Raw genomic sequence first — 27,737 nt, forward strand, 5'->3', positions numbered from 1 at the left:
CCTGTGTAATCTCACAAGCCTGCAAGTCCTGGAAGTAAAGTAACTGACCCCAAACTATAACATAGGTTAGAGGAGAATGGGAATTTAAATCTTAAGTTTTCCTAACTCCAAAATCTCTTATCTTCTGTCTTAAAAGCTTGGTCAATGTTCAAATCAAGAAATACTGGAGATCCCATTGCCCAATGCAGACCATCTGTGGGTAAATAATGAGCAATAAAATAAATTAATGAGCTCTCTATTTAAAGAAATTTAACAACAAATATGACTGGAATGATAGTTTCCAAATGCTATGACTTAGAAGACTGCCAAATGGCAACCCAGTAGATGACCAAGGCAGGATGGCTTTCAGCTTCTGATACTTTGATACCTTTTTAAGGACACGAGAAATCTTGGCCAATGTAAAAGTTGCTAAGTTCTAACTATTTACTTTTAAGTGCGGAAAAAACTACCATAAAAGAATATACGTCAAGACAAAATGGACAAGCTGTGTCCTCCATGACCTGAGAAAAGCAGAGCTGAATCAGGTAGGGGGTCCAAGGCCGACCTATAGGTGAACATCCAGAGTTGGGGAAGGCAGCTAAGAGGAAAAAGTCATCATCAGGTCATACAATCTGAGGCTGTTCCCAGTTGAGGTGGAACATTCAAATTATCACTGTCAAGAGGCTTTCCATAGTCACCTTTTCAAGAACTAATATTAGACCTTAGAGATAACTGAGTGTTATTGTTTTGGCCAAAATATATTGCACATGAGTATTTCTACAGAAGCTTGGTGTCATAGCATATAGGCTCAATTTCTGCATAAATATACTTGATTAAATAGCATTAGAAAAATAAAAGCAAACTAAAGTGCTGCCATTTATTCAGAAAAAAATCTTAGGTAAAATTTTACCTAATGAAATGCATATAAAGACCAACGAGCTTTAATTACAGTTACACTGGCACATTCCCCACCTCCTAGAGTAGCCATCTCTCTCCCTCCTCTTCTCCAGCCCAATTTGCTCTTCTGAAATCAGCTCAAAGGCCCTTCTCAGAGGCTCTCCAGAAAAATCCTAAGTACCTCTCACTCTTTATACAGTCTCATTAGCAGTCTGCATTTGGTTTTCACTTGCTCATAGCTGGTGAATAGAATTTTATTCTATTTCATAGATTTGTGTATACTATTATGCCTGAAACAAAAACAGGCAGTTCACTGAAAAGAGGAAAAATATCATAAATAAGTACATTTTTCTTCCCTTGCTTCATATATTACAATGAAGAGCTGCAAATATGTTGACAAAAGGTCAAGGTTAAAATATTCATAAGGAAAAACAGATTTAAAAATGTCTACTTCATTTTTTTTTTTGATTGTTCTTATTTTCACAGATTACATAGTTGGCAAGCTACTATGATGTCTTGTGTAAAAGAAAATTACAAGACTAAATCAATAAAATAGATAAAATTTAAGTCAAGTTCTCTCTCCATAAAATGAGAATAGAGATTAGATGATCTCTTAAATTTTACTGAGGCCTAAATTTTAATAGTCTTTGCAATATTTTATCAATAAAATGATTATATTATATAAAATAAAGTACTGATGGCATTTGTTGAGTCATACAATTATACTAAAAGTAAAACTATAGAGTGGGAAAAAAATCTGCAAATTAAAATATCTGAAAATATGTGACAAATATCTGAAAATTAATGTTGGTCTGATGACTTTATCTGTTTGTATGTGATAAGATACTCTCTGTGGTTTTATAGTTCTACATACAAAAATGTAATTACTTTGATCTGATGTCAAAGACACTGGACATCTTAATGAAGAAATTTCAGTTTGAATTATATAAGTAGATAAGAGCAACCCGTTGACTTGAAATAGAACTCAGCCATAAACAATGATCTAAAATGACTGCACAAACAGCATCCATAAAACAGAGGCCACAAGCCAACATACTACCAGTAATTCATACTGCAGAGTAAGCATTCCCAGCAACTCCTCACTACATGGGCATTTTTCTCCAAACGGGGTGTGACTTTTCTGCAAAGTTAGAGGAAAGCTACAGAAAGGTGATGCACTGTCTTCAAAATATTTAGGACAACATTCAAGGCATGCTGAGTAACATGTACAGTGCAAAAGAAGGGTCTTTGGTGGAAAATGGTGGATTAAAGCATGGAGATGAGCAAAGTACACACACAGGGGTGCCTTGTGTATGTGGAAAAGAATCTGCATTCTGTAGGATGCTGGGTGCCAAAGAAGAGCTTCAAGAATAAGATAACATGATTAGTTTTACATAGGAAGGAACCCAAAAAGGAGAGTCAAGAAAACTATGGCAATAGTTTACTGTAGACTCACAAACTCTGCTTTGTTTGAGCTCCTAACCCATTTGTTTCCACTTTCTAGTGGTAAAATAATTCAGTGATAAATAAATACATGTGTTATTTTTCTTTCTCATTTTTTAGCCCTAAAAATAGGGCCACAGATGATTTATATTAAACCATATTATATGCATGCATTAAAATTGAAGTTTTTAAAAACTAGTAAGTCATAAATTCAAATGAGACAGATAAGCATAACTATAAACCATAGGGTTAACCGAACTACAGTAAGGCACACTAGTAATTATTAATCTAATCAACCACAAATTCATTTAAAAGCAAGCATAGCAGCAACAGAAAATCACCACAATTACAAATTATCTTTCCCTCAAATTGTAGGGATTTCAATGACCTGAGTGTGAGCAATAGAAGAATCTTGTGACATTGCCAACAAAACATGGGAGCCAAACTTCTTAAAAGGAAAAACTTAATTAAAATATTTTGAAAAATCCAGTCTCATACTAATGTTAGCTCAATTTCAAGTTTTATAATTCTTACTAATTCACATGTTTTATGTAAAAATGAAAAGCTATGAAATATTCCATCATTTCCTGATAAGAGCAGCTAATATTAATTGAGCATATACTATGAGCCTGGTAGCTTTAGAAATGTTATGCACATATTTAAGTCAGTTCATAGTTATAAATTTATGAGATAGATGCTAACACTCTCTCCGTTTTATAGCTGAGGAAACTAAGGAACAATGAGTCATGCGGGTGAGCAGGAAGTAAAACTGGGATTTATACCCAAGCAGTCTAACTCAGGATTTCATATTCTAACCATCTACATATTTAGATCCATTCATTAGATACATTAACTACATGCAACACACGAGCAGGTTGGAGACCACATTATGAGAATCATCTATAACTATGATGAGGGCCCAAAATAAGGCAACGTCTTTGGGATGGGAGGTGGGTAGATCGGAGATGGATTCTGGAGAAATTAAGGAAGAAAACCAGCAGGGCATGGTGACTGGTTCAGATGTGTGAAGTGAGAAAGGAGCAAGGGGATAGGGGTCGGGGAGGTGAGGATGATCTTAAAGCAAGAAGTAAGGACTACGAAGCAAATAGGAACTATGATAAGAACAGCAGATTTGGCCTGTGCTAGAGTTCAGGTTTGATGCATGGACTTGGGGATGCTTATGAGAAGTTTAGAGAAGAAGCCAGAGAGACAGCTTAACCAAGGAGCAGGCAATGAAGAAAGCGGAACAAAGAGAGCTTCCCTATGCCCCAAATGCTGATCCATCCCTACCCCAGGAGAAACTGTTTCTAAACAAGAAAGTTATTAGGGTCAGAGATGGGGGAGAAGGGGGGCTGGGCAGTGAAATGCGGGAGAACAAAAAGCGTGAAAGAAGAAAACCACAAAGCAGAAGTGCCGGCACCTTCCCCTCCTGGAAAGCCCATGTGGTCCTGAACAAGGTTTGCTTGCCTTGCATCCTTTGTGTACAAATCCCACGCTTGTTAATGTATTGCAAGTTCATAAGAGAAGGACGTGGATCTTATTGATGTCATATCTGAAGAACCTAGCACAATGTACAAATGTTTGCTTATTATGAAGTCATTGCCAGGCAAAAGAAAAGATTAAAGCATTGGAAACCATTGCTGAGGATATCCAGACCTGGGAATATACCAGACAAAGACTTTTAAAAATATAGCCCTAAATATGCTCAAGGGGCTAAAGGAATACATGGTTAATGCACCAAAGGAAATGTGGAAAATGATAGAGAATCACAAAAAGACTATCTATAAAGAGATGGAAATTATGAAAGGAACCAAACAGAGCAGAAGATCACAGTAACAGAACTCAAAATTCCCTAGGTAAGGTTCAACAGCAGATTGGAACTGGCAGAAGAGAGAATCTGTGAACTTGAAGGTAAGAATTGAAATCATCCAGTCTGAGGAAGAGAAAGAAGAAAGAATGGAGAAAAGTGAAACAGCCAGAGGAACCTGTGGGACACCACGAACATACCAATACACACACTGTGGGAGTCCCAGGGGGAGGAGAAAGAGAGAAAGGGACAGAGAGAATATTCAAAGAAATAAAGGATGAAAACTTCCCAAATTTCACAAAGGACAAGAATATACACTTTTAAGATGCTCGTTGAACTCCAAGTAGACCCACTGCAGCATATTATGTCAAATGCCAAAGATAAAGAGAAAATTATGAAAGCCACAAGACAGAAGCAATTGCCACATAACAGTTAGAAGCAAAAAAAAAAAAAAAAAAAAAAAAAAAAAACCGTCCCAACTCAAGAATACTATGTCTAGCAAAACTGTCTTTCAAAAAATTGGGGGCAGGATTAAGACATAACCAGATAACAAAAGAGGAGGAAGTTCAACACCACTAGACTGGCCCTATAAAAGAGGCTAGAGATAGTTCTGGAGGTGGAAAGGAAAGGACAGTAGACAAAAGATTGAAGTTGCATGAAGAAATAAAGATCTCCAGTAAGGGTGAGGACATGAGTAAATACAAATGCCAGTACTTCTATTTGTAATTCAACTTTTTACTTCCTATAGTATATAAAACGAAAACTGTGCTCTGGATCTCATAATGTGTAACCCATAATTTGTGAAAAGAACTACATAAACATAAGGGGACAGAGGGGTTTAGGACATAGTTTGCGTATACTATCGAACTTAAGTTGGCATCAAAGCAAATGAGATTGTTATAAAATGTTGAATTTAAACCACATGACAACTACAAAGAAAATATTGGAGAACGTGCAAACTCATAGAGACAGAAAGTAGAATACAGGTTGCTAGGGAGAGGGGGACTGGGGAGATGGGGATTTAATGCATAATAGATGTAGAGTTTGTTTGGGAAGATGGAAAATTTTGGCAATGGAAGGCAATGAAGGTATTTCAATATTGTAAATGTGATTAATCCCATGGAATGGTATGCTTAGAAATGGTTGAAATGGGAAAGTTTATGTTGTACAACTAAAGAGACAGTGACAATTAGTGTCATACATGAACCTGGATGAGGCTGAGCAAAGGAAGAGAAAAGGCTCAAAGGAACATTATTGAGACATATGAAAAAATTGGAATATAGACTGTAGTTTTATGTTAAATTTCTTGAACTTGATAACTGCACTTGAGGTGGCTACGGAAGTGAATATTCTTGTTCTGAGGAAAAGTACATGGCAGTATTAACTGTTCAAGGAGCAGAATATGTACAACCCTCATTCAAATGTTCAGAAAATGGACTGATAAATAAGACAGATGACAGACAGACAGATAGAAACAATGATACAACAAATGTGGCAAAATGTTAAAATTGGTGGATCTGGGTAAACAATGGGTATGTAGAGGCATGCTGGTGCTCTCTTCTTTGGGATTTGTATTATTTTTGTAACTGTCCTGTAAGTTTGAAAGTATTGCAAAATAAAAAAAATAAAAATTAAGAAGTCAGAGTTTCTTCCCACTTTCATAAGAACCTAAAGAATTCTTTCAAAGATAGAATTAGTTCATTTAAGTCTAAGGTTCAAGCATCATTAGTGGGGCCTGAGGTAAGGCATTCTAATGAACAGAATGCCATGTTAGCTATATCGCAAGAAGCAAAAAGGAGGCAGCAGAAGCAGTGAAGGAGAAACACAGAAGAGTGGAGAACACTTGCACATGGGTCTACAACTAGCTATGAGTCATGTCAGCCTAATCAGATCAGAGGAATCCTTTAGGCAAAAAAGAATAAGATATTTCAATTCAAGCTTCATTAGAATTTGAGGAGTGATTTCCTCAAATTTAAATAGCTAGAAAGACAGAAATGATAAGATACCAATAACAATAGAGGCTTTTGAAAAACCTTTTACGACTAAAAAAATCAAAAAGTTGTTGAAATTTAAAATATTTAGCTTTTCTAAACAAAATTTAGCCTATTCTTTAAAAAATTAATTAGAATAAGATGTATAAAAAACAAATTTGCTTTCAGCTAAAAAAAAAAAAAAAGGGCCCAAATTAGATGGACTTGGACCTACTGGCACAGTTTTTCAAATAAAATATAGAAACACCATCAAAATAGTTTTACACCACGCTATTAAAACAGTTTCCTAGTGAGTATTACTTTTCATTTATATACAGCATACCCTTTGTGACTCAACCATTAATAATTGGTGCTCAGCGTAGGTGTAGTTATGATTGATTAATTCACCTACCTGATATTTAGCTTTCAAATACCTACAATAACATGAATAAGCAACACGCAGGCTGGAATTCAGTCTAAGTACTTAAAGAACAGGAACCCAGAACATGATACTCACGATAGGGCGTTTCCAGGGGATGCCCGGTGACATCGCACCAGCCAATGGGGTGCAGGTCAGGGCTGTCTGCATCCATCCAGTAGTCATATTTGTGGTCCCAACCATCAAAATGAACCTGTTAAAACATGCACTTTGAATAATTCATATATCAATATCCCTGTATCAAAACTTATTACAGCTGAATACTGAATAACTTACTACAGCTGAATAACTGAAATAACTTATTACAGCTAAAAAAATATTAAAAAGGTGTGATCATACAGCCTTCTCATCTAACCATCAGTGGCTACTATACCAATTCTTCAAGGAACTTAAGAGCAGAAACAGGAAAAATTTGTCAGGGATTTGTTAGAAGTTGGAAGGGCAAGAGCAACCCACTGTCCCAGCTGAGATGCATGAACACTGGAGTACTGCGGAGGGACACGCCTCTCCCGGTGGCAGGCACTGCCCATGCTGGCACCAATACAGGAGCCACCAAGTCGACATCAGTGGAGCCACATGCCGATGGGAAATGCATGGATCAAAGCATGAGGAAACAATGAATTCCAAAACCCACACAGAAGAGGAGAGGCGCATCCACTGGAAAATGGAGGCAAGAGAGGAGACAAAACGTGCTATTGGAGCAGACAGATTTAAAGATCTATCTTAAAGTTACTAAAGGACAAGATGTAAGCTATCAGGGAGTCTTCCAAAGAGAGGTAAGTCCTGGAACCAGCGATCCTAAGTGGTGGGGGCTTAGAATGAGGCTAATTTATCCTTGTTTTCTATCCTACCTGCAAAACACACACAAACGTATGACATGTGTGACACAAGTATAGACATATATACATAGAGAGAGAGAGAGAGAGTCTAGGAATGCCTAAAATAAAGTCTAATTTCTGAAACAAAAGTCTGATTTTTTGAAACATATATCAAACCTCATTACTCTTCCCTCTCTCCATCTTAGAAATTTCATATCTGAATGAAAGAGCCAATTTTATTTATACAGAACAAAAAAAATAAGAATAAGAACAGTTCGGCATTATATAACTCTACTTATTCTCCTTCCTATTTGTTTCTATCAATTAAATGGGCAAGTTATCTTTTCAATGTAAAAAAAAGCCTAATAATTTTTTGAAACTCATATTTTGAATGAAAGGAGCAAAATACCTTGCAGTATATTAAATCAACTGAAATATAAATCTCGTATGCAGGACAAAGGACAAAGAAAAGCAAATTTTAAGAATGAAGTTCTAAATAAAGTCCCAATAGTTTCTTTTCAAGATCCACCCTTATAAGCTAGTTCTCAAAATGTGGTCCTCAAAACAACAGCACCAACACCCTTGAACAAAGGTTAGAAATACAAATTCTTGGGCCCCATTTCATTCCTACTCAATTATTTACTTTAAGAGGTAGGGCCTGACAATCTGTTTTAACAAGCTCCTCAGATGAACCTGATACAGGCTAAAGTTTGAGAATCATTCAGTCTTAGGAATAGCTTTTGAAAGATTATTTCTGCCAGACTTCTTGGGCTTCTGGCCATGACAAAATGCCCTTGCACATTAAAATCCAGAAAACTGGACAAAGTATATGAAGTAACTGTTTCAGTCATGGCACAATAGGCAGCAATGCAATCCCTAAGAAAAGGAAAACTCCCCTGGTGAGCCCCATGTGCACTCTTAATGTCAGCCCCCAGACAAGATACAGTTGCAGCCCAGGGAGAAATGCAAACAGAGCAGTGACACTGTGCTGAGACAAGGATTATCCCTGAAAGCTGCTGCAGCAGCAGGGTTTAGAGGTCAAGGTACGAGGGAAGAGGGCTGCAAAAGAAGTCTGTGGGGACCTATTTACAAGCCCTTGATCAAAAGCTCTACTACAGACGTGCAAAGTGAGACTTCATGAAGCCAAGCAGAGAGCAGCTGATAAGGAACTGAGAGTGAAACAAAGATACTAGAGAATATATATGTTACTTAGAGAAACCAGAAAGAAGCCTCAGTAAAACTTTGAGAATTTGACTGAGATACCAAGGACTACCTTTGGAGTAAGAATCATTTCCTAGAAAACAGGCTACTCTAGCCCAGCCCTAAAAAAAAGGTTCACACTGAGCCTCAACATGTTTAAGGGCAATCATCAGTAAATTAACTGTCTGATAGAACAAACTTAACCCTTTTTAAAGGAAGACAAATACTCCCAATTCTGTACACTATCATCCATTATGTCCAGAATACAATACACATTTATTAGATATGAAACAAGCAAGTAAAGGCAAGCCACACTCGAAAGAATGTAGTCGATAGACCCTGAGATGACGAAGATGTTGGAATGAGCAGACAAAGGTATTAAAGCAGTAATTAAAATACATTCAAGGACCTCAAAGAAAATGATCTTAATGATGCACATATAGGGAATCTCAGCAGAGAAACGGAAATTATAAAAGAGAGCCAAATAGAAATTCTAAAACTGAAAAACAAAATCTCTAAAATTAAAGAAAAAAATCCACTGGCTGGGTTTACTAGAGTGAAGATGGTAGAAAAATGGGGAAATGAACATGAAAGCAGATTCACAGAAATTATTAATCTGAAGAAGTGACAAAAGAAGTTTTAAAAATAAACAGAGCTTCAGATAATTCTGGGATAATATCAAACTGATCTAACATACATGTATTTAGAGTCTAGAAGGAGGAAATGGAATAAAGTAAAAACTAAAACAACAGTTGAAGCAATTGTGGTCAAAATCTCCCTAATTCGGCCCCAAATGCTATTAACAAGCTTAAGAAGGACAGCAGAACCAAAACATAACAAATACCAAAGAAACCAAACCTAAGTAAATCTTAGTAAAACTATTGATAATGAAAGATAAAAAGCAAATCTAGAATGCAGCCAGAGAAACACAAGGAATACAGAGAAACCATGACAGGAAAGGTTGCCAACTTCTCAGCAGAAACGATGAAGACAAGAACACAGTCAAATTACATCTTTAAAGAGCTGAGAGCAAAAAAAAGAAAGAAAGAAAGATAATCCATAATTTTATATTCTGTAAAAATATCCTTCAAAAAGGGAGTGAAATGAGGAAATAATTTCCAGATAAACAAAAACTGAGAAAAGTCATCACCTCAGATGTGCACTACAAGAAATATTAAAGGAATTGTTTCAGGCTGAAGGTGATACCAGGAGAAACTTGAATCTACAGAAATGAACAGCACCAGAAACAGCAAATATGTGGGCAAATGAGCAAGGTTAGTTCACATTCTAATTGGTAACAATTAATTTATCACATTACAGAATAAAAGAAGAAAAATACTGTGGTCATTTCAGTGGCTACAGAAAAAGTGACCAATTTCAATATATAATGATAAACAAAATGATAGAAAATATGAACAAACTAGAAATAGAAGATATTCCCTCAATTTGATAAAGGACATCTATGAAAAACTTACAGTTAATATCATATTAAGTGAGGATATATTGAGCTTTCCCCTACAAATCAGGAATGAGGCAAGTTTATCTTTTCAGCATTGCAGTGCAGTGCAATAAAGCAAGAGAAAGAAATAAAAGGCATAAAAGTTGTAAAATAAGAGATAAACAGCCTTTATTCTCAGATGACATGGTTGCCATGTTGGATATAATAAGATTTAAAAGAAAATCCTAAAAAATAAAATAGATATATACTTTTAGAATTTAGCAAGGTTGTAGGATTCATGGTCAACATAAAATAGTCAATTGTATTTGTATATACTGACACCAATCAACTGGAAAACAAAATTGACTTTCAAAAATTCCCATTTACTATAACAAAATGAAGTTCTTAGAAAAACACATAAGAAGATATATACAAGGTCTATATACTGAAAGCTCAAGATGTTTCTGAGAGAAATTAAAGATTATCCAAATATATGAAGAATTATTAGAAGACTCAATAGTATTAAGATTTAATTTCTCCTCAGTCTGTTCTCTGTTCTCTACTTCAAAACAGCCCTGCTCAAACCAAAGTTTTTATGTGGGCTGGAGGGATGTTCATTAACACACTGATTCTACCATTTAAATAAAAATAAAAATGACCTAAAATAGCCAGAAAAAAATTGAAAAACAAAGAGCAAAATTGGAGAACTCACCCTTTCTGATTTTGAGAATATCTGTTCAGTTCAGGCCTTACCTTCCCATTCCCTATTCTTACATCCTGTTCCCTAGCAACCTATATTATAGATTCTGATACTATGACTTGGCTTATTCTAATTATTTCAAATAAGTGAGACATGCAGTATTTGTCCTTATGTATCTGGCTTATTTCACTCAACATAATGTCTTCCAGGTTCATCCATGTTGTCACATGTATCAGAACTTCACTCCTTTTTACAGCTGAATAATATTACATTGGATATAGATACTACATTTTGTTTATCCATTCATTGGTTGATGGGCACTTGGGTTGCTTACATCTTTTGGCAATTGTGAATAATTCTGTTATGAACACTGGTGTGCAAATGTCGGTTCGAGTCCCTGATTTCAATTCTTTTGAGTATATACCTAGTAGTGGAATTGCCAGGTCATATGGTAGCTCTATACTTAGCTTTCTGAGGAACCACCAAACTGTCTTCCCCAGTAGCTGCACCATTCTACATTCTCAACAGCAATGGATGAGTGTTCCTATTTCTCAGCGTCCTCCCCAATACTTGATACCTTCCTTTTAAAAAAAAAATAGCAACCATTCTAATGGGTGTGAAACAGCATCTCACTGTGGTTTTGATTTACATTTCCCTAATGGCTAATAATGTTGAGTATTATTTCATGTGCTTTCTGGCCATTTGTATAACTTCTTTGTCGAGATCTCTATCTTTAAATTGGGCTGTTTGTCTTCTTGTTAAGTTGTAGGGTTTCTTTATTTGTTCTGGATAATAAACCTTTATTGGATATGTGATTTTCAAATATTTTCTCCCACTGTGTAGGCTGTCACTTTATTTTCATATACAATCCTTTGAGGCATTGTGCTGGTTTAAATCTGTGGTGGATCCCAGAAAAGCCATGTCCTTTAATCCTCATTCAATATTGCTGACTGGGAGCATTTCGATTCTTCCCATGGAGATGTGACCCACCCAACTGTGGGTGGTAACTTTTGATCAGATAGTTTCCATTGTGACTCCACCCATTAATCCTTTAAAAGAGGAAATATATATATTTTTTTATATGGGCAGGCACCGGGAATTGAACCTGGGTCCTCTGGCATGGCAGGCAAGCATTCTTGCCTGCTGAGCCACCGTGGCCTACCCAAAAGAGGAAACATTTTGGAGACATTTCTGGCATTTTGCATTCTGGCAGCTAGCAAACTATTACAGGTGTAAACATTTTTAATCAGAAAAACATTTATCTGTATTTTCTCTTGTTGCCTGTGCCTTGAGCATAAAGTGTAAGACACTGCTGCCCAGCGCTAGGTCCTGAAGGTGCTTCCTTATGTTTTCTTAGGGGATAGTTCTGGCTCTTATACTTAGGTCTTTGATCCATTTTGAGTTGGTTTTTGAATGAGGTCATTTTTTTTTTTAAATGGCAAAGAATTTAATTAAACATTTCTCCAAAGAAAGGATACAAATGACCAATAATCAATACCATTAACTATTAAGGACATGCAAATTAAAGCTATGAGATACTATTGAATGAGGTCATTTTTGTATAAGTTCTCTTTTGCAAATGAAGACCGGTTTTCCCAGCAACATTTGTTGAGGAGTGTTTTATTTTGTTAATGTTGCCAGAAATGCAATACACCAGAAATGGGTTGGCTTTTATAAAGGGAATTTATTAAGTTACAAGTTTATAGTCCTAAGGCCATAAAAATGTCCAAACTAAGGCCTTCAGAGAAAGATACGTTGACTAAACAAAGGCCAATCTGGGAAGGCACGTGGCTGGCATCTGCTGGTCCTTTGGCTTCTAGTTTCAAACAGTTTCTCTGGGGGTGTTTTCCTTCTGCATCTCCAAAGTCTCTGTTTCTGTCAGCTCTGAAGCTTTTTCCAAAACGATTCCCTCTTAAAGGATTCCACTAAGCAACCCACCTTGAATGGATGGAGATACAGGTCCACGGAAACCACGTAAGGGGGCGGGTCACGCCTCCATGGAAAACAATTTACTCAAAAGGATCCCACCCAACAATATTGAATCGAGATTAAAGAACATGGGTTTTGAAACAACAGTTTCAAACCAGCAGAAAGAGACTGTTCTTCCCCAATTAAATAGACTTAGCAACTGTGTCAAAAACCTTTGGTTGTAACTGTGAGAGCTGATTTCTGACCTCTCAATTCTATTCCATTGGTCTATATGTCCATCTTTGCACCTGTATCATGCTGTTTTTATTACTGTGGCTATGTAATAAGTTTTAAGATCAGGAAGTGTGAGCCCTCCAACTTTATTCTTCTTTTTAAAGATGGTTTTAGCTATTTGGTTTTAGCTATTTGGGGCCCTTAACCTTTCCATATAAACTTGATGGTTGGCTTTTTCATTTCTGAAAATAATTTGTCCATTTCATGTAGGTTATATAATTATATATACAGTGTATATATAGTTGTTCCTAGTATCCTCAGAGTACTTTTTATTTCAGTGGGGTGAGTAGTAATGCCCTCATTTTTATTTCTGATTTTCGTTATTGTATCCTCTCTCTTTTGCTTTTTGTTAGTCTAGCCAAAGGTTTGCCAATTTTATTGATCTTTTCAAAGAACCAACTTTTGGTTTTGTTGATTCTCTCTATTGTTTTTGTTTGTTTGTTTTCTATTCATTTATGTCCACTTTAATCTTTATTATTCCTTTCTCTCGGATTGCTTCAGGTTTAGTTTGTTCTTCTTCTAGTTCTCTCAGTTTTGAGGTTAGGACTCTGATTTTAAATCTTTCGTCTTTTTCATATAATCATTTAGAGCTATAAATTTCCCTCTCAGTACTGCCTTTGCTGCATGCCGTAAGTTTTGTGTTTTCATTGTCGTTTACCTCAAGTTGTTTCCTACTTTTGCCTCTGATTTCTTCTTTAACCCTTTGGTTGTAAAGAGTATGTTGTTTAATTTCCATGTTTGTGAATTTTCCATTTTCCCCTTGTTAATGACTTCTAGCTTAATTCTGTTGTGGTCAGAGAATATAACTTATATGATTTCAATATTTGTGAATGTACTGAGTCTTATTCTATGACCTAACATTTGGTCTATCCTGGAGAAAGATTCATGTGCACTAGGGAAGAAGTGCATTCCGTGTTTGATGGGTGAAATGTTCTATATATGTCTGTTAGGTATAATTGGTTTAGAGTTTCATTCAAGTCTTGTAGTTCCTTATCGATCATCTAATTATATGTTCTATCTATTACTGAAAGTGTTGTAGTAAACTCTCCTAATATTAATGTAGAACTGTCATTTTCTCCTTCAAATCTGTAAGTATTTCCTTCATAAATTTTGGGGCTCTGTTGTTAGGTATACATATATTTAAATTGTTACATCTTTTTATTGAACTGTCCCCTTTATCAGTATATAATAACTGTCTTTGTCCCTCATAACGGTTTTTTTACTTAGAGTCTATTTTATTTGATATTAGTATAGCTATCCAAGCTCTCTTTGTTTTCTAGTTGTGTGGTATATACATATTTTTTCCATCCTTTCATTTTAAACCTACTTGTATCTTTGAATTTAAGGCAAGTCTCTTACAGATAGTATATAGTTGGGTCATGCTTTTATTATCCATTTTGCCAATCTCTGCCTTTTGACTACAGAATTTAATACATTTACATTTAAAGTCACTAGTGATAATACAGGACTTTCTTCTGTCATTTTGTTATTTAGCCTTTGTCTTATACCTTTTAGGTCCCTTAATTCTTTCCTTAATGCCTACCTTTATATTCATTTGTTTTTTGTGTGTTTTATCATAGTGAGTGCCTTCTCACTTCTATCTGGATATATTTTTCACATATTATCCTTGTGGTTATCATGGGGTCAAATATTTAACATCCTAAATATATGACAGTTATATTTGGTTTGATACCTAATTAAGTTCAATAACGCTCACATATACTTTTTCTATATCCTTCTGCTCCCCAAATCTTTTTGTGTGTGTGTTACCACTTATATCTCTGTACATTATATATCTAAAACCATAGATTTTCAGGACTTTTTAGTCATTTGCATTTTAGCACATGTAGGAAGTAAGAAACGGTGTTACATACTGAACAATACATCATAATACCACTGGCATTCCAGCTCCACAAGCAAAATAATTACCCTTCCCTCCTACATGGGACATGACATTTAGGGGGAAAGTCTTCCTGATAATGTGGAACATGGCTTCCAGGGATGAACCTGGCCTTGATACCCTGGGATCGACAATACCTTCCTGATTAAAAGGGAAAAAGAAATGTAACAAAATAAGTTCTCAGTGGTTAAAACACGGGAGGCTATCCTGGAGGCTACATTTTCTGCAAGCTTCAGATAGATGCTGCCAGTTGTAAAGGTTTGCCAAACCCCAACCAACATCATTCCTATTAACCTTAAAGAACCTATCACTCTAACTGTGATTCTACAAAAGTTTCATGCACTAATTTACTTTTCAAAAACCTATAATATCCAGATGGTTCCTAGGCCAAATAAGTCCTGAAACCCAGAGGAGCCAGCCTCTCTAAGACTATCAACTAATTCCATCCCCTGATCCTATATTGTTTTCAACACAAAAAAAGTTAGAATGGGCATATCCCAAATATCTGTAAAGATTTGGAGAGGGATCAATGGAGAAGAAGGGGTTATAACAGAGAAGATAGGACTTAACAAATTAGTATAACTATTGAATCATTATATTGATATTTCTTTTAGCCTCCACTGTCTTGGAGCAGCTAGTAGGAAAAATCTGAAATTGTGGAATTGTAACTCATATCAAACTTTGAAATCTTTTCTATAACTATTTGTTAAAATGTGCTTTGAATTTTTTTGCTTTTTTGTATATCTGTTATATTGCACATTAAAAAATGAATACATAATACTGGAATTAATAATTACCAAAATGGTTACCTTTGTCAAGGTCTTTAATTTCTTATGCCGCTTTGAAACACTGTCTAGTGCCTGCTTCTTTGAGTCTGAAAAACTTCCTTTAATACTGTGTGTACAGCAGGGCTACTGGTGATGTACTCTTTCGCCTTTCATTTATCTGGGGATGTCTTAATCTTTCCCTCATTTCTGAAAGAAAGTCTTGTTGGGTACAAAATTCTTGTTTGGAATTGTTTTCTTTCAGCACTTTAAGTGTTTCAACCTGCTGCCTTCATGCCTCCATGGTTTCTGATGAGAAGCTGGTACTAATTCTAATTGGGACTTCCTTGTATATAGCTCATTGCTGTTCTCTTGAAGCTTTCAGAACTCTCTCCTTGTTCTTTCCATTCAATAGTTGATCAACATATGACAGGGTACATTTTTTCTCATATTTTCCTGTTTAGTGTTCTCTGTGCTTCTTGGATGTGCATTCACATCTGCTAAATTTGGGAAGTTCTATGACATTATTTGACTATTCCTTTTGCCCCTTTCTTTTTTTTCCTTCTAGGACTCTGATAATGCATGCATTTGTGCAGTTGATGGTGTCCCATAACTGTCTTAGGCTAGTCTCTCTTTAAGTATTTCTTTTTTCTTTCTGTTCCTCAGCCTAACTCATTTCAAGCATCTTATCTTCAAGTTCACTGATCTTTTCTTTTGCCAGCTCCAATCTGCTCCTGAAACACTCCTGAGAATTTTTCATTTCAGTTACTGTGATCTTCAACTCCAGTAGTTCTGTTTGGTTTCCTTTTAAAATTTCTATCTCTTTACTAAGATTCTCACATGGTTCATTCCTTGTTTTCCTGTCATCCTTTAATTCTTTCTCTGTATTTTCCTTCAACTCCTTGAGTATTTTTAAGATCATTTTTTTAAAGGCTTTGTTCAGTTTCTGGTCTTCTTCATTGGTGTATTTTTTAAAATTTTATCCACTTCTTGTGTATGGGGCATCATTTCCTGTTTCTGTCTTAGATTTTTTTTGTCACACACTGTGCATTTTAATTTTTGAAAATATTAACTCTGGGATTTATTCCCCGAGATGTCTGTTTCTTAATTTTGTAACCACCAAGATTTTCACCCAAGGTGAATGCATTGTACAGGTTTTTCTCTCGTCCTGGGTCTGTGTTGGTTCCTGAGCTTGTGCTTGTTAACTGATTTGGAATTACCCTATTCTCAGGAGTGTAGTTGTCTCCTCTGTTTCCCAGGAGAAAGACCTCCCTCTGCTGGGTATGTCAAGCTGGCTAGACTTTGCCTCAGCCTGTGTGCCTCTATATATTCTTTCACTCCTTTTGTTCGCTCAAGCTGCTTTTGCCTGGAAGGCAAATTCTTGGAAGGGGGACAAGCTGGAGAGGACTTTCTTAAGTCAGGCTTTCCCAGCTGAGGCAGGGCCAGGGACCCACAAAGGGGACAAAGACTGGCTCCAAAGTGCCCTGGGGAGGCAATGAAGAAGGGCATCAAAAACTTCTCAAACGACCTCACAAAGCTGAAGTTTCTCGGCCTAACCAGCAAACACAGCTGTTCAATTAACTGTCCCCTACAGCCCTGAAGAAGCACAGTATCTTTAAGTCACTTCCACTGCTTCCTTTGTCCAGTGCAAATTGAAGCAATGGCTGCCCTCAGAGCCACTTGCTCAGTGCATGAAGTTGCTAATCAACTTCTGATGAGCATTGATTATCAACAGCTATGATCAATGGCTGGCCATGCCCATCCCTGGTCATGAGGAAGAAGTTTTTCATGACCTTTTCTATCACCAGCAGCTAGCCAGGGGCTGGACCCCATACCACTGCCATGAGAGTAGGGGATAGGGATGGTAGCTGCCATGCGGAGAGAACAATTTACTGTTCTTAACCTTAATTTATCAGCCTCTTCTTCCTCTTCTTCCCTGGTTGCCATACAGTGTTCTTCTCAACTCTGGATTTTCAAAATAGTTGTTTCAGACAGTTTCTACCTGTTTAATAGCTGCTCTGGTGGAAAGACTGAGTCCTGGAGCTTCCTACTGTCATCCTCCCACAATTCCCTGGAAATTTGTATTTTTCAACTACATGTACTAGATTATTCTGCTGTAGGGTGTTTTGTTTTTGTTCTTGTTTTTTTTTGATAAAACTTCTTATGATGTTTCAATGGTTATCACATTGATGACAGAAATGTTGATCAACTTGCCATCAAACCCCATAGCTCTATCTAAAACAAGAAAAAATAACAGCTTTAAAAAAACATAGACCTTTTTTACCTTCCAAAGACAATGAGCCCAAGAGTAACCTGATGGAATGCCTGAGGCAGAGGAAACAGGACTGTAAATGTTTCAATTCAACAAATACTTTCCCTATAAGATATACTTTTTTCCCATAAGATGCCCAGAAGAAATAAAATGCCAGATTTTGAATAGAAACCTCAGAGTTTTCATTCTTATTAAGGAATCGTCAAGTAGCTCATCAGTAGTTTGGTATACCAGCAGTCACAACTGGGCTCTGTGACTACATTTCTGTGGGTAATTACCTTAGGAAGAAAATCTCTTTCATAAACAATGTAAACACAAACAGTTTCAGAATAAATTTATGAGTACATCTAAAATAAATATTTTCATCAGCCCTTTCATAAAATTCATAAGGTTTTAAGCACTGAAGCAGCAAATCGAACAACAATGACAAACATTACACATTTTACTGTTAATTTAAAGGTCGCTTCTTTTATCGTTAGCATCAGATTGCCCCTGGACACCTCCTTCCCAGGATTCATGTGTTGTGGGTAAACAAGAATTTTGACCTAACTTGAATTTTGATAAAATCCATTTTATCTTTTCTTCTTGTTGTTGCTTGTGATTTTGGTATAAAATCTAAAAATCCATTGCCGACTACAAGTACCTGCATATATTTCCTTATATTTTCTTGTAAAAGTTTCATAATAATAGCTCTTTACATTTAGGTTGTTGATCCATTTTGAGTTAATTTTTGTATATGGTGAGAAGTGGGGGACCACATTCATTTTTTTGCATGTGGATTTCCAAATGTCTCAGGCACCATTTGTTGAAGAGACCATTCTTTCCCCATCCTTGTCAAAAATTAGCTGGCCATAGATGTATGGATCTTTCTCTGGACTCTCAATTCAATTCCTTCGTCTATACATCTGTCCTTATGTCAGTACTACACTGTTTTAATTACTGTACCTTTGTAGTAAATCAGGAAGTTGTGAGTCCTCCAGTTAAGTTCTTCCTTTTCAAAGTTGTTTTAGCTATTTTGGACTCCTTGCATTCCATATGAATTTGAGAATCAGTTTTTCCATTTCAGCAAAAAAAAAAAAAAAAAAGGCTGCTGGAATTTTAACAGGGATGGTACTGAATCTGCAGACCACTTTTGGCAGTACTGACATCTTAACAATATTAAGTCTTCCAATCCAATGAATACAGGATGGCTTTCTCTTTATTTAACTCTTTTGCTTTCTTTCAGCAATGTTTTATAGTTTTCAGTGTACAAGTCTTTCACCTCCTTGGTTAAATTTATTCCTTAGATATTTTATTTTTTAGATGTTACTCTAAGTGGAATTGTTTTCTTGATTTCCATTTCAGATTGTTCGTTACTGGAATGAATTCCGTTTTGATAATACTAAATTTGAAGTGCTTACAGAATGTTCAAGTGAAAATGTACAGCAGACAAAGGGAAGTCAGTTCCTTGGACATCTCTTGAGAAAGATCAGGCATAGACCTAGGAGTTGTAAACCCACAGGGGACAATGCCAGCCATGGGCATGTGTCTACTGACAAAGAACATAAAGGAGATCTAGGGAAAGAGTAAATTTTGCTGGACAGGATAGACTCTCTTCTTCCTCGGGAGCCATGCTATGCTGAGGGAAGCTGACTTTAATGCATAGCATTAATGGGCTCCCTTGCCTCTGGTTTTGCTTGGGTTTTGGCCTGGCCTGAGGAGGACAGTAGGTAAGAGAGGCCAGGGTTGATATTCCCCAGGTTCCTTCCCTGCTTGGTGGGAGTGGCAGAGTCCCCTACCAAGGGCCCCAGCTCTTGTCCTGCACCTTTCTCCTACAGCTTCAGTTCTCTTCACATTTGCCTAGCCCCATTCCTTGTTGATTTCTCTCAATTTTGCCTCAACCTATATAGTCAGTCCTTTATGAAAGCCTATACAGTATGCCATCTGTTTCTTGCAAGATCCTGACTGATAAAAGTATCTACAAAGAAATCTTGCAGACTTCTATTAAAAAGTTGGCAGGGGAATAAGAGCAATTTAAGAACTCTAAGAAAAAGAGGTGGAGAACCGAAACAGACTGGTAAAGAGGAAGCCAAGGGAGGGCTCTCTCAAATGTGAAGGTGTGATCAGCTGTGCAGTGGCCCCAGGGAAGACAGAGGAGAGATTAAAATTATCTGTATTCAGCAAAACTAGCAGTAATGGGGGCAATTCGACCCAAAGAGGACTAACTAGGTGGTAGGAACAGAAAGGAGCATAAAACGCACTTGTAATAATCCTGGAGACAATGGCAAGAACTGCTGTGGCTTCCTAAGAAAAGGTGCAGAAACATCATGTAAGTTAGGGGGAAACCCTGAAGAGGGAGACTGAGAAAGGTACTGAAGAAATTTATAAATGGGATAAATAAGCGAAACTCAGAAAGGAGAAGGGCTAACTTTCTCAGACGTGTGTAAGACAAAGCACATATGGCAAAAGCTGGGGGGATGAGAAGCCAAGGGATTAGCTTTCAAGCCCAGTGGGAAGCAAGGCAATCTTTTGCCATGGAGGCGATATAAGACCACAAGGTGGGTTGGGATAACAAACTATAAGTTGGCAATAGCACTATTTTTTCAGTAAATGGTGTTTACTAGGGTGATGAAGTGAGGAAGGGTGGGTGCATAGAGACCCCTTGAGGGAGTTAAAAGGGCTCGTTGGTTTGCAATATTTCGGTTTGCTCTGGACAGGGAAGTCCTGTGGGCTGATATTCCTGGGGAGGGGGTGTGGGGGTTAAGGAGTCTGGGGGTCTGGGTGAGGGGAGAGAACAAGAGAAGCACCAGGGAAAGCTAGACAATTAGAAGGCTAGGATTTCAGAGTTTAAATCTTCAAGAAGGAGCTGTTATGTGTGATGCTAAGGCTCAAAATGCGGGGCTGGGGAAAGGCAGCAGAAATGGGATGATGGATCTTTGTGACACCATTCTTTGCCTTCTTTACTCCAAACTGGGTAACAGATAAGGTGGGGGTGAAGACAGAAGTCCATTTGGAATGCTGACATTTCGTTCCATTCATACAGAGTAAATACTTGCAGAAGATAGATGCTTGTTTACAGCAGATATATGTGAAGTGTCTCCTTTTTTTTAAAATGGTTTGTTTAGTCTCCTTTTATAAAAGAAAATTGTATTTTACTCCAATATCATTCAAATTCAAAGATTTTTACCTAAAAAGTCAAATCATAATAGATGTAGATCATGGCTATATTTCAACAATAATATCTATGTTTATTAGGTTTCATTTACAAACTGATTGTATTCAGGTCCTCTGAAGTACACTGGGTCATTAAAAAAAATTTATGTTGCTTGGAACAAGGAGATAAAACTATCTGTGAATTTAAAATTCCATATAAACTGCTCACATTTGCATGCACTGTACTTCTGTGTAATAGCAAATTTATCCAGCTGACTGCAGAAGCCTTCCCTTCTTTTCCATGTATAACTGAATAATCGGCACAACTAGAACAATACACCCTGAGAATAGATTAAATTTCTGGAGAAAATTAACAATGTTCAAGCCAATGAATAAGTCTCAAGCAACAGAGAATGAATGAGTATTTATAAATTAACATGCTTCTCCATGTTTCCCTACATTTTTGTTCATTATTCCATATCAAAGGTCTAAACTATTTCCACTGAAAATATACTTAATGCCTGCAGGGCTCTTGGTACTGAAAGAAAAAGGGATATTTGCAACCTGCCTTCTGCCCTCTAAAATTTGACATGCAACGACAGCTAAACATAACACTCATTAAAACTGTTATATAAAGATCTAATCATGTAGAGCTAGTTTCCTATTAGTTTATTTTAGACAGAAGCCAGAAAACTCATTGTTGTTTAGTGGGAACTATTTTAATATTTCAAAATATACATTCCTGAATATTTATGCTTATTCATGCCCTGTCTTCTTCCTACTTCACTTCTTTGGATATACAGGGCTTTGAATCTGAAATCAGAAACTATTGGTCTCTACACAGAAATCAGGCAAGATGATATATATATTTTTTTTTACATGAGCAGGCACCGGGAATTGAACCCGGGTCCTCTGGCATGGCAGGCGAGCATTCTTGCCTGCTAAGCCACCGTGGCCCACCCAAGATGATATTTTTAATAATTAAAAAATGAAATAAATATCATAGGGAGTTCTGCTTCTGGTTAGGATGTTCAGTGTCAGACCAGGCATACCTCATTTTCTGGCAATTTGCTTTACTGCAATTTTTTACAAACTGAAGGCTTTTGGCAACCCTTACATTGAGCAAGTTCATCGGCACCATTTTTCCTACAGCCTATGTTTACTTCATTGCCTCTGTGTTACATTTTGGAAGTTCTCACAATATTTCAAAGTTCCTCACTATTATTATATCTGTTATGGTGCTCTGTGATCAATGATCTTTGATGTTACTATGGTAACTGTTTGGGGGCACCACAAACCATACCCATATAAGAAAGCCAACTTAATTAATAAATGTTTGTGCATTCTGACTGTTTCACTGGCTGGTCATGTCTCCCTTCCCCCTCCCCTTTGCTGCCTTTCCCCAGGTCACCCTATTCCCTGAGACACAACAATATTGAAATTAGGCCAATTAATAATTCTATCATGGCTTCTAAGTATTCAAGTGAAAGGAAGAGTTGCATGTCTCTCACTTTAAATCAAAAGCTAGAAATGATCAAACTTAGTGAGGAAGGCCTGTAGAAAACCAAGATAGGCCAAAAACTAGGTCTCTTGTGCCAAACAGTCAGCCTAGCTATGAATGCAAAGGAAAAGTTTTCTTGAAGGAAATTGAAAATACTACCCCAGTGAACTCATGAATGATAAGAAAATGAAATAGCCTTATTGCTGATATGGAAAAAATTTTAGTGGTTTGGATAAAACCACAACATTCCCTTAAGCCAAAGCCTAATCCAGAGCAAGCCTTAACTCTCTTCAGTTCTGTGAAGGCTGAGAAAAGTTTGGAGCTAGGAGAGTTTGGTTCATGAGGTTTAAGGCAAGTAGCCACTTCCATAACGTATAAGTAAAAAGGGAAGCAGCAAGTGCTGATGTAGAAGCTGCAGCAAGTTATCCAGAAGATCTAGTTAAGATAATTGATGAAGGTGGCTACACTAAACAACAGATTTTCAATACAGATTAAAATAGCCTTCTGTTGGAAGAAGATGCCATCCAGGACTTTCAAAGATAGAGAGGAGAATACAATGCCTGGCTTCAAAGCTTCAAAGGACAGGCACACTATCTTATTAAGGGCTAATGCAGCTGGTAACTTGCAATTGAAGCCAACACTTATATACCGTTAAAAAAATCCTAGGATCCTTAAGAATTATGAACAAAACCTGGATGATAGCACATCTGTTTATGACATGGCTTACTAAATATTTTAAACCCATTATTCAGATCTACTGCTCTGAAAAAAGATCCCTTTCAAAATATGACTGCTCATTGACAATGCACCGAGTCACCCAAGAGCTTTGATTGAGATGTTCAATGAGGTAAGTGTTGTTTTCATGCCTGCTACATAACATCCATTCTGCAGTCCATAGATCAAGAAGTCATTTCAACTTTTAAAGTCGTATTATTTAGGAAATACACTGTGTAAGGCTTTAGCTGCACAGATAGTTATTCCTCTGGTGATCAGGGAAAATTCAGTTGAAACCCTCTGGATTCATCATTCTAGATGTCATGAAGAACATTCATGGTTCATGGGAGGAGGTCAAAATAACAACATTAATAGCAGTTTGGAAGAAGTTGATTCCCACCCTTATGGATGACCTCATGGTTCAAGACTTCAGTGGAAGAAGTAACTGCAGATGTGGTAGAATAGCAAAAGAACTAGAATTAGAAACAGCCTGAAGATGTAACTGAATTGCTGCAATCTCATTATAAAACTTGAATGGATGAAGAGTTGCTTCTTATGGATGAGCAAAGAAAGTGGTTTCTTGAGATAGAACCTATTCTGGGTGAAGATTCTGTGAACACTGTTCACTGACAACAAAGGATTATTACATCAACTTAGTTGATAAAACAGTTTGAGAGGATTGACTCCAATTCTGAAAGAAGTTTCACTGTGGGTAAAATGCTATAAAACAGCAACATATGCTGCAGAGAAATCTTTCATTAAAAGAAGAGTCAATAGAGGCAGCAAACGTCTTATTTAATAAATTGCCACCACCACCACTAATAACTAATAAAATCTAGAAACTCAAGAAAAAGCTATCAAACCTTTTCTTTTTTTTTTCTTAACTAATGGAAGAGATGTGGTTGCAAAGAAGTCTAAATAATCTGAATTCCAAAGAATGAAAGGCCCTTTCTTAAGTGAGCAGAGATCATTCACTACTCCCTCCACACCAGGGGCATTTGCTGAGTTTGGATGTGGAAAAGCAGATCATTAAATCTGGCATAGGTGGAAGGATTCTGTCAGGGAAAGCAGCCGCTGGTGGAGATTTAGTAGCTGTGTGGGCTGACTGCACTGGGGCCTGGAGGAATCCAGAAGTGCTGGTTCTGATATTCGTTTGCTGAGGGTGTGGTGGCACAGGAGCCATGGAGAGATATGTCTCTGCAAATCTCAGAGACGCCTCCTGCAGCCTGGTGGACCTTAGACCCCTGAAGGCAGGGCTGCAGTACACGCAGGAAAGTCTTTTCTCTCAACACATTTGAAACCAGAGATCGGTACAAACCAATGAAATCTGCAACATGTACCAGACTCTTCTCAATTCCTAACTGACCAGTCTCTGCTTGTCTCCTGGGGATGCGTTAAGAAATTTCCACATACTGGTGGCTAAAAACAACAGAAATGTATTCTTTCATAGTTTTGGGGGCCAGAAGTCTGAAATCAAGGTGTTGACAGGGTCACGCTTCCTTTGAAGGTTCTGGAGGAGGATCCTTCCTTGCCTCTTCCAGCTTCCTATAGTTTCAGCCATTGCTTAGCTTGGGGCTTCATCCTTCCCATCTCTGCCTCTGTCTTGCATGGCCTTCTCCTCTCTGTCTTCTGCTTTTCTGTCTCTTATAAGGAGGCTCGTCATTGGATATAGGGCTCACTTGGACAATCCAGAATGATCTCATCTCAAGATCCTTAACTTGCTTACGTTTGTAAACACTTTTTTTCCAAATGAGGGCACATTCACATGTTCCAGGAGTTAAGGGGTAGATATATCTTTTGGGGGCCACCATTTAACCCACTTCAGAGGCAGGTGGGTGGGGATATGTGGTGCTGGGAACGTGTGGAACTTCTATTTTGACTGCGTTCATTTCTGGGGTGAGACAGAAAGCAAGCTATGCAGGAAGAAGGGGCAAGAGACTAGGGAAATTTTAGGAGAGGGGAAAAGTATAGCAGTGATTAAAGAAAATGAGAGAGTAAAGGGGTTAGGGAAAAGGCAATATAATTCCCAGTCAGGTAGCATCTTAGTTTTGCGGTTGTAAAGGGAGACCAGCTAGCCAGCAGATTGCGTGTTTTTTCCAGCTTTATTTAGCTTCATGAGGCAGGTAAAGAGGAGGCAGAGAGCCACATTTCTCCAGGGTTGTGGTTTGACAGAAAAGTAACATGAACCAAAGGGTAAGGAAGTTGAAGGTATCTGAAATGACCTGATTATATTGATCAGCCATGGACTTAATGCTGTGGAAAGAGGAAAAAGGAGAAATCAAGAAGGTGAGGGACAGGGGAAACATGGTGGGATCAATGCACCTGAGGCCCTGAGGGGTGAAGGATGGATAGAGCTGGGGTTTTCAAGGGAATGGCCTAGGAAGAAGGTAGTGGTGACCAGACAGTAGGGTGCAAGAAAATGCAATTATAAAACGTTTTCATTCTTGTTAATGATATGGTCTAAGGTATAACAATAGTTCTAATGGCTGAGTGGGCAGCTAACCCAAAGAGCAGCAGTTCCAGGGCTGTAGAAGCCAAGGTGGGGGAAGTATATGGATAGCACCAAGAATGAAGGCAGAGGAGAGGTGGGGACAGTGACAGCCAGCAGCTCAAGGAACTAAGGGGTCTCAGCTGACGAACGAACTGGGAGGAGGAGTGGCTAATGGGTTTAATGGTATGAAGTTCGAAGCAAGAGTGTTTTAGGGAGGAAGAGGGAGCAGGACTGGAAATAATGATGAGAAGCAAAGAGGACGATCCCCTTGCCTCCAGATCCTGCAGGCCCCTGTGACAGAGCCAGGCCTGGTTCAGGGCAGAAAGAGAAAATGTCCAGAAAAGGACTAAGGGGATTTTTCTGATGATAGACTGAATTCCAGGGTGCATGGGGTAAAGAGCTGGGAACTGGAAGGACAGAGTTGAAAGGTGGCCTGGCTTCTTGGTCAAGGTGATATAAACAGAGACAGAGGGTACACTGACTACCCCACTCCTGGTGGGGTCAAGAGAGCAAGCAGTGCAAGGCAGGAGGCTTGGGGGTGGGATAAGCAGTGGGTTCCTGGGTCTTCTTTCTAGCTTTGGTAGGTGAAGGAGAGGCCGACTGGGGACACTGAATGATACAAGCACGAGACCACCCTCTTGAAAATTTTTAAAATACTCTTTGATCAGTACAAACTCACTGTACAGCACCTACCTCCTGGCAGGTGTCCAAAAGCACACCAGAGAATAATAAGGACAAATAAGTCCTCCAACCCTGGCTAATAAATAACAAACCTCAGCTGGAGCTTGCAGGGCTTGCTGCACATTTTGTGGGATGGAGGAGAGAAGAAGTACAGCCAACTAAATAGTCTCCAGTCAAGCTTTCCAAATTCAGATTAGGAGAAAAAAAAGACTTAAGTCTATTTAAATCCTTCTTCAATGGAAAAGGAAAGTCAAAAAAAAATCTGCAGTTTAAACTTTTAAGGATTTTAGGCATGAGAGAATGTCAAATTCCCAATACATAGTGATCAACTTCATGCTTTATTGAAATTCAGCAACACACCTGCCCATATTGACATGAAATAAGTAAATATCCCATAATATAAGTAAGTAAAGTGACTCAGAAAGGGCATCTGAATGAGCCCACTTTCCTGAGGGGGCGGGTGATGGTCCCGGCAGCCTGGCGGGCTCTGGGAACCGATCTGAACACCACATTTGGAATGAATGGCCCGTGTAGGCTGTTAAATACCACCAGAGTAGTCATTGTTGCCGTTTCTTTAAAAAAACTTTTTTTAATAAAGCGACAACTGAAGCATCACATTATTACCAGTTTAAAAGTAAGCACAGGGTGGGCCACGGTGGCTTAGCAGGCAGAGTTCTCGTCTGCCATGGTGGAGACCCGGGTTCGATTCCTGATGCTTGCCCACGCAAAAAACAAACAAACAAAAAAAACAACAACAAAAAAGTAAGCACAGTGGGAAGTGGCCTACTTAATTCATTATAGCCCATGCATTGTGTAGCCTAAATGATGGCTTAATTCCCAGTGCTGCCAGCAGAACCAGAACCATTTCCTCCTCTGTGTGAGCTGTGGTCCTGAACCCTGAACTGCAAGCCCCTAGCACTTGATGTTTCCTGGGGGTAGAGACAGGAAATGAGACAGCAAAAATGCTTTGGGATGTAGGTGATTAGGAACCCCTGGTCCCCGCCTACATTAGGAGCCTAGGCTTAGTGTGCAAGTTAGACGGGAGACCTCAACACCACTGCGGAAGGATGAAGGGGAAGCGCATCCCAGCAGGGCACGGAAGAAGCACCCTGTCTGCTCAGAACAGATGGAGTCCAGGTTCTGCATCCCGTTCACTGAGTGAGATACTAACCCCGCCTAGGGAATGGAGCAGGTTCATCCTAACCTCTAGGTAGTGTGCACGTAGTACCTGACACAGTCGGGACATCATAAGGAGTCATCACTGATCATGCTGTTATGCAAAGATGGGGAAAAACCTTCAGAGTGATATTAGGTGGGAACAGCACTACAACTTCCCAAGAGGCCACAATCGGCATGACTGACCCATTGACGTGGCAATGCCTTGTTTTA

At 38.0% G+C, this 27,737-nt stretch overlaps 1 protein-coding gene across 20 annotated transcripts in view; it reads right to left on the minus strand.

Annotated features, from left to right (window-relative positions):
- The window catches only part of L3MBTL4 (L3MBTL histone methyl-lysine binding protein 4), a 497,842-nt gene that overhangs the window by 258,554 nt on the left and 211,551 nt on the right, over positions 1-27,737 (minus strand). For all 20 annotated transcript variants that reach the window (XR_013165276.1, XM_077135929.1, XM_077135928.1 and 17 more), the window contains one exon: positions 6,614-6,728. Coding sequence is in view for 19 of the 20 variants with exons in the window: in XM_077135929.1 (XP_076992044.1) it covers positions 6,614-6,728 (115 nt within the window). In the remaining variant the exon portion in view is untranslated. The remainder of the gene's footprint in view (positions 1-6,613; positions 6,729-27,737) is intronic.

Source organism: Tamandua tetradactyla, chromosome 18 (assembly GCF_023851605.1).
Source record: "Tamandua tetradactyla isolate mTamTet1 chromosome 18, mTamTet1.pri, whole genome shotgun sequence".
Lineage (NCBI taxonomy): Eukaryota > Metazoa > Chordata > Mammalia > Pilosa > Myrmecophagidae > Tamandua > Tamandua tetradactyla.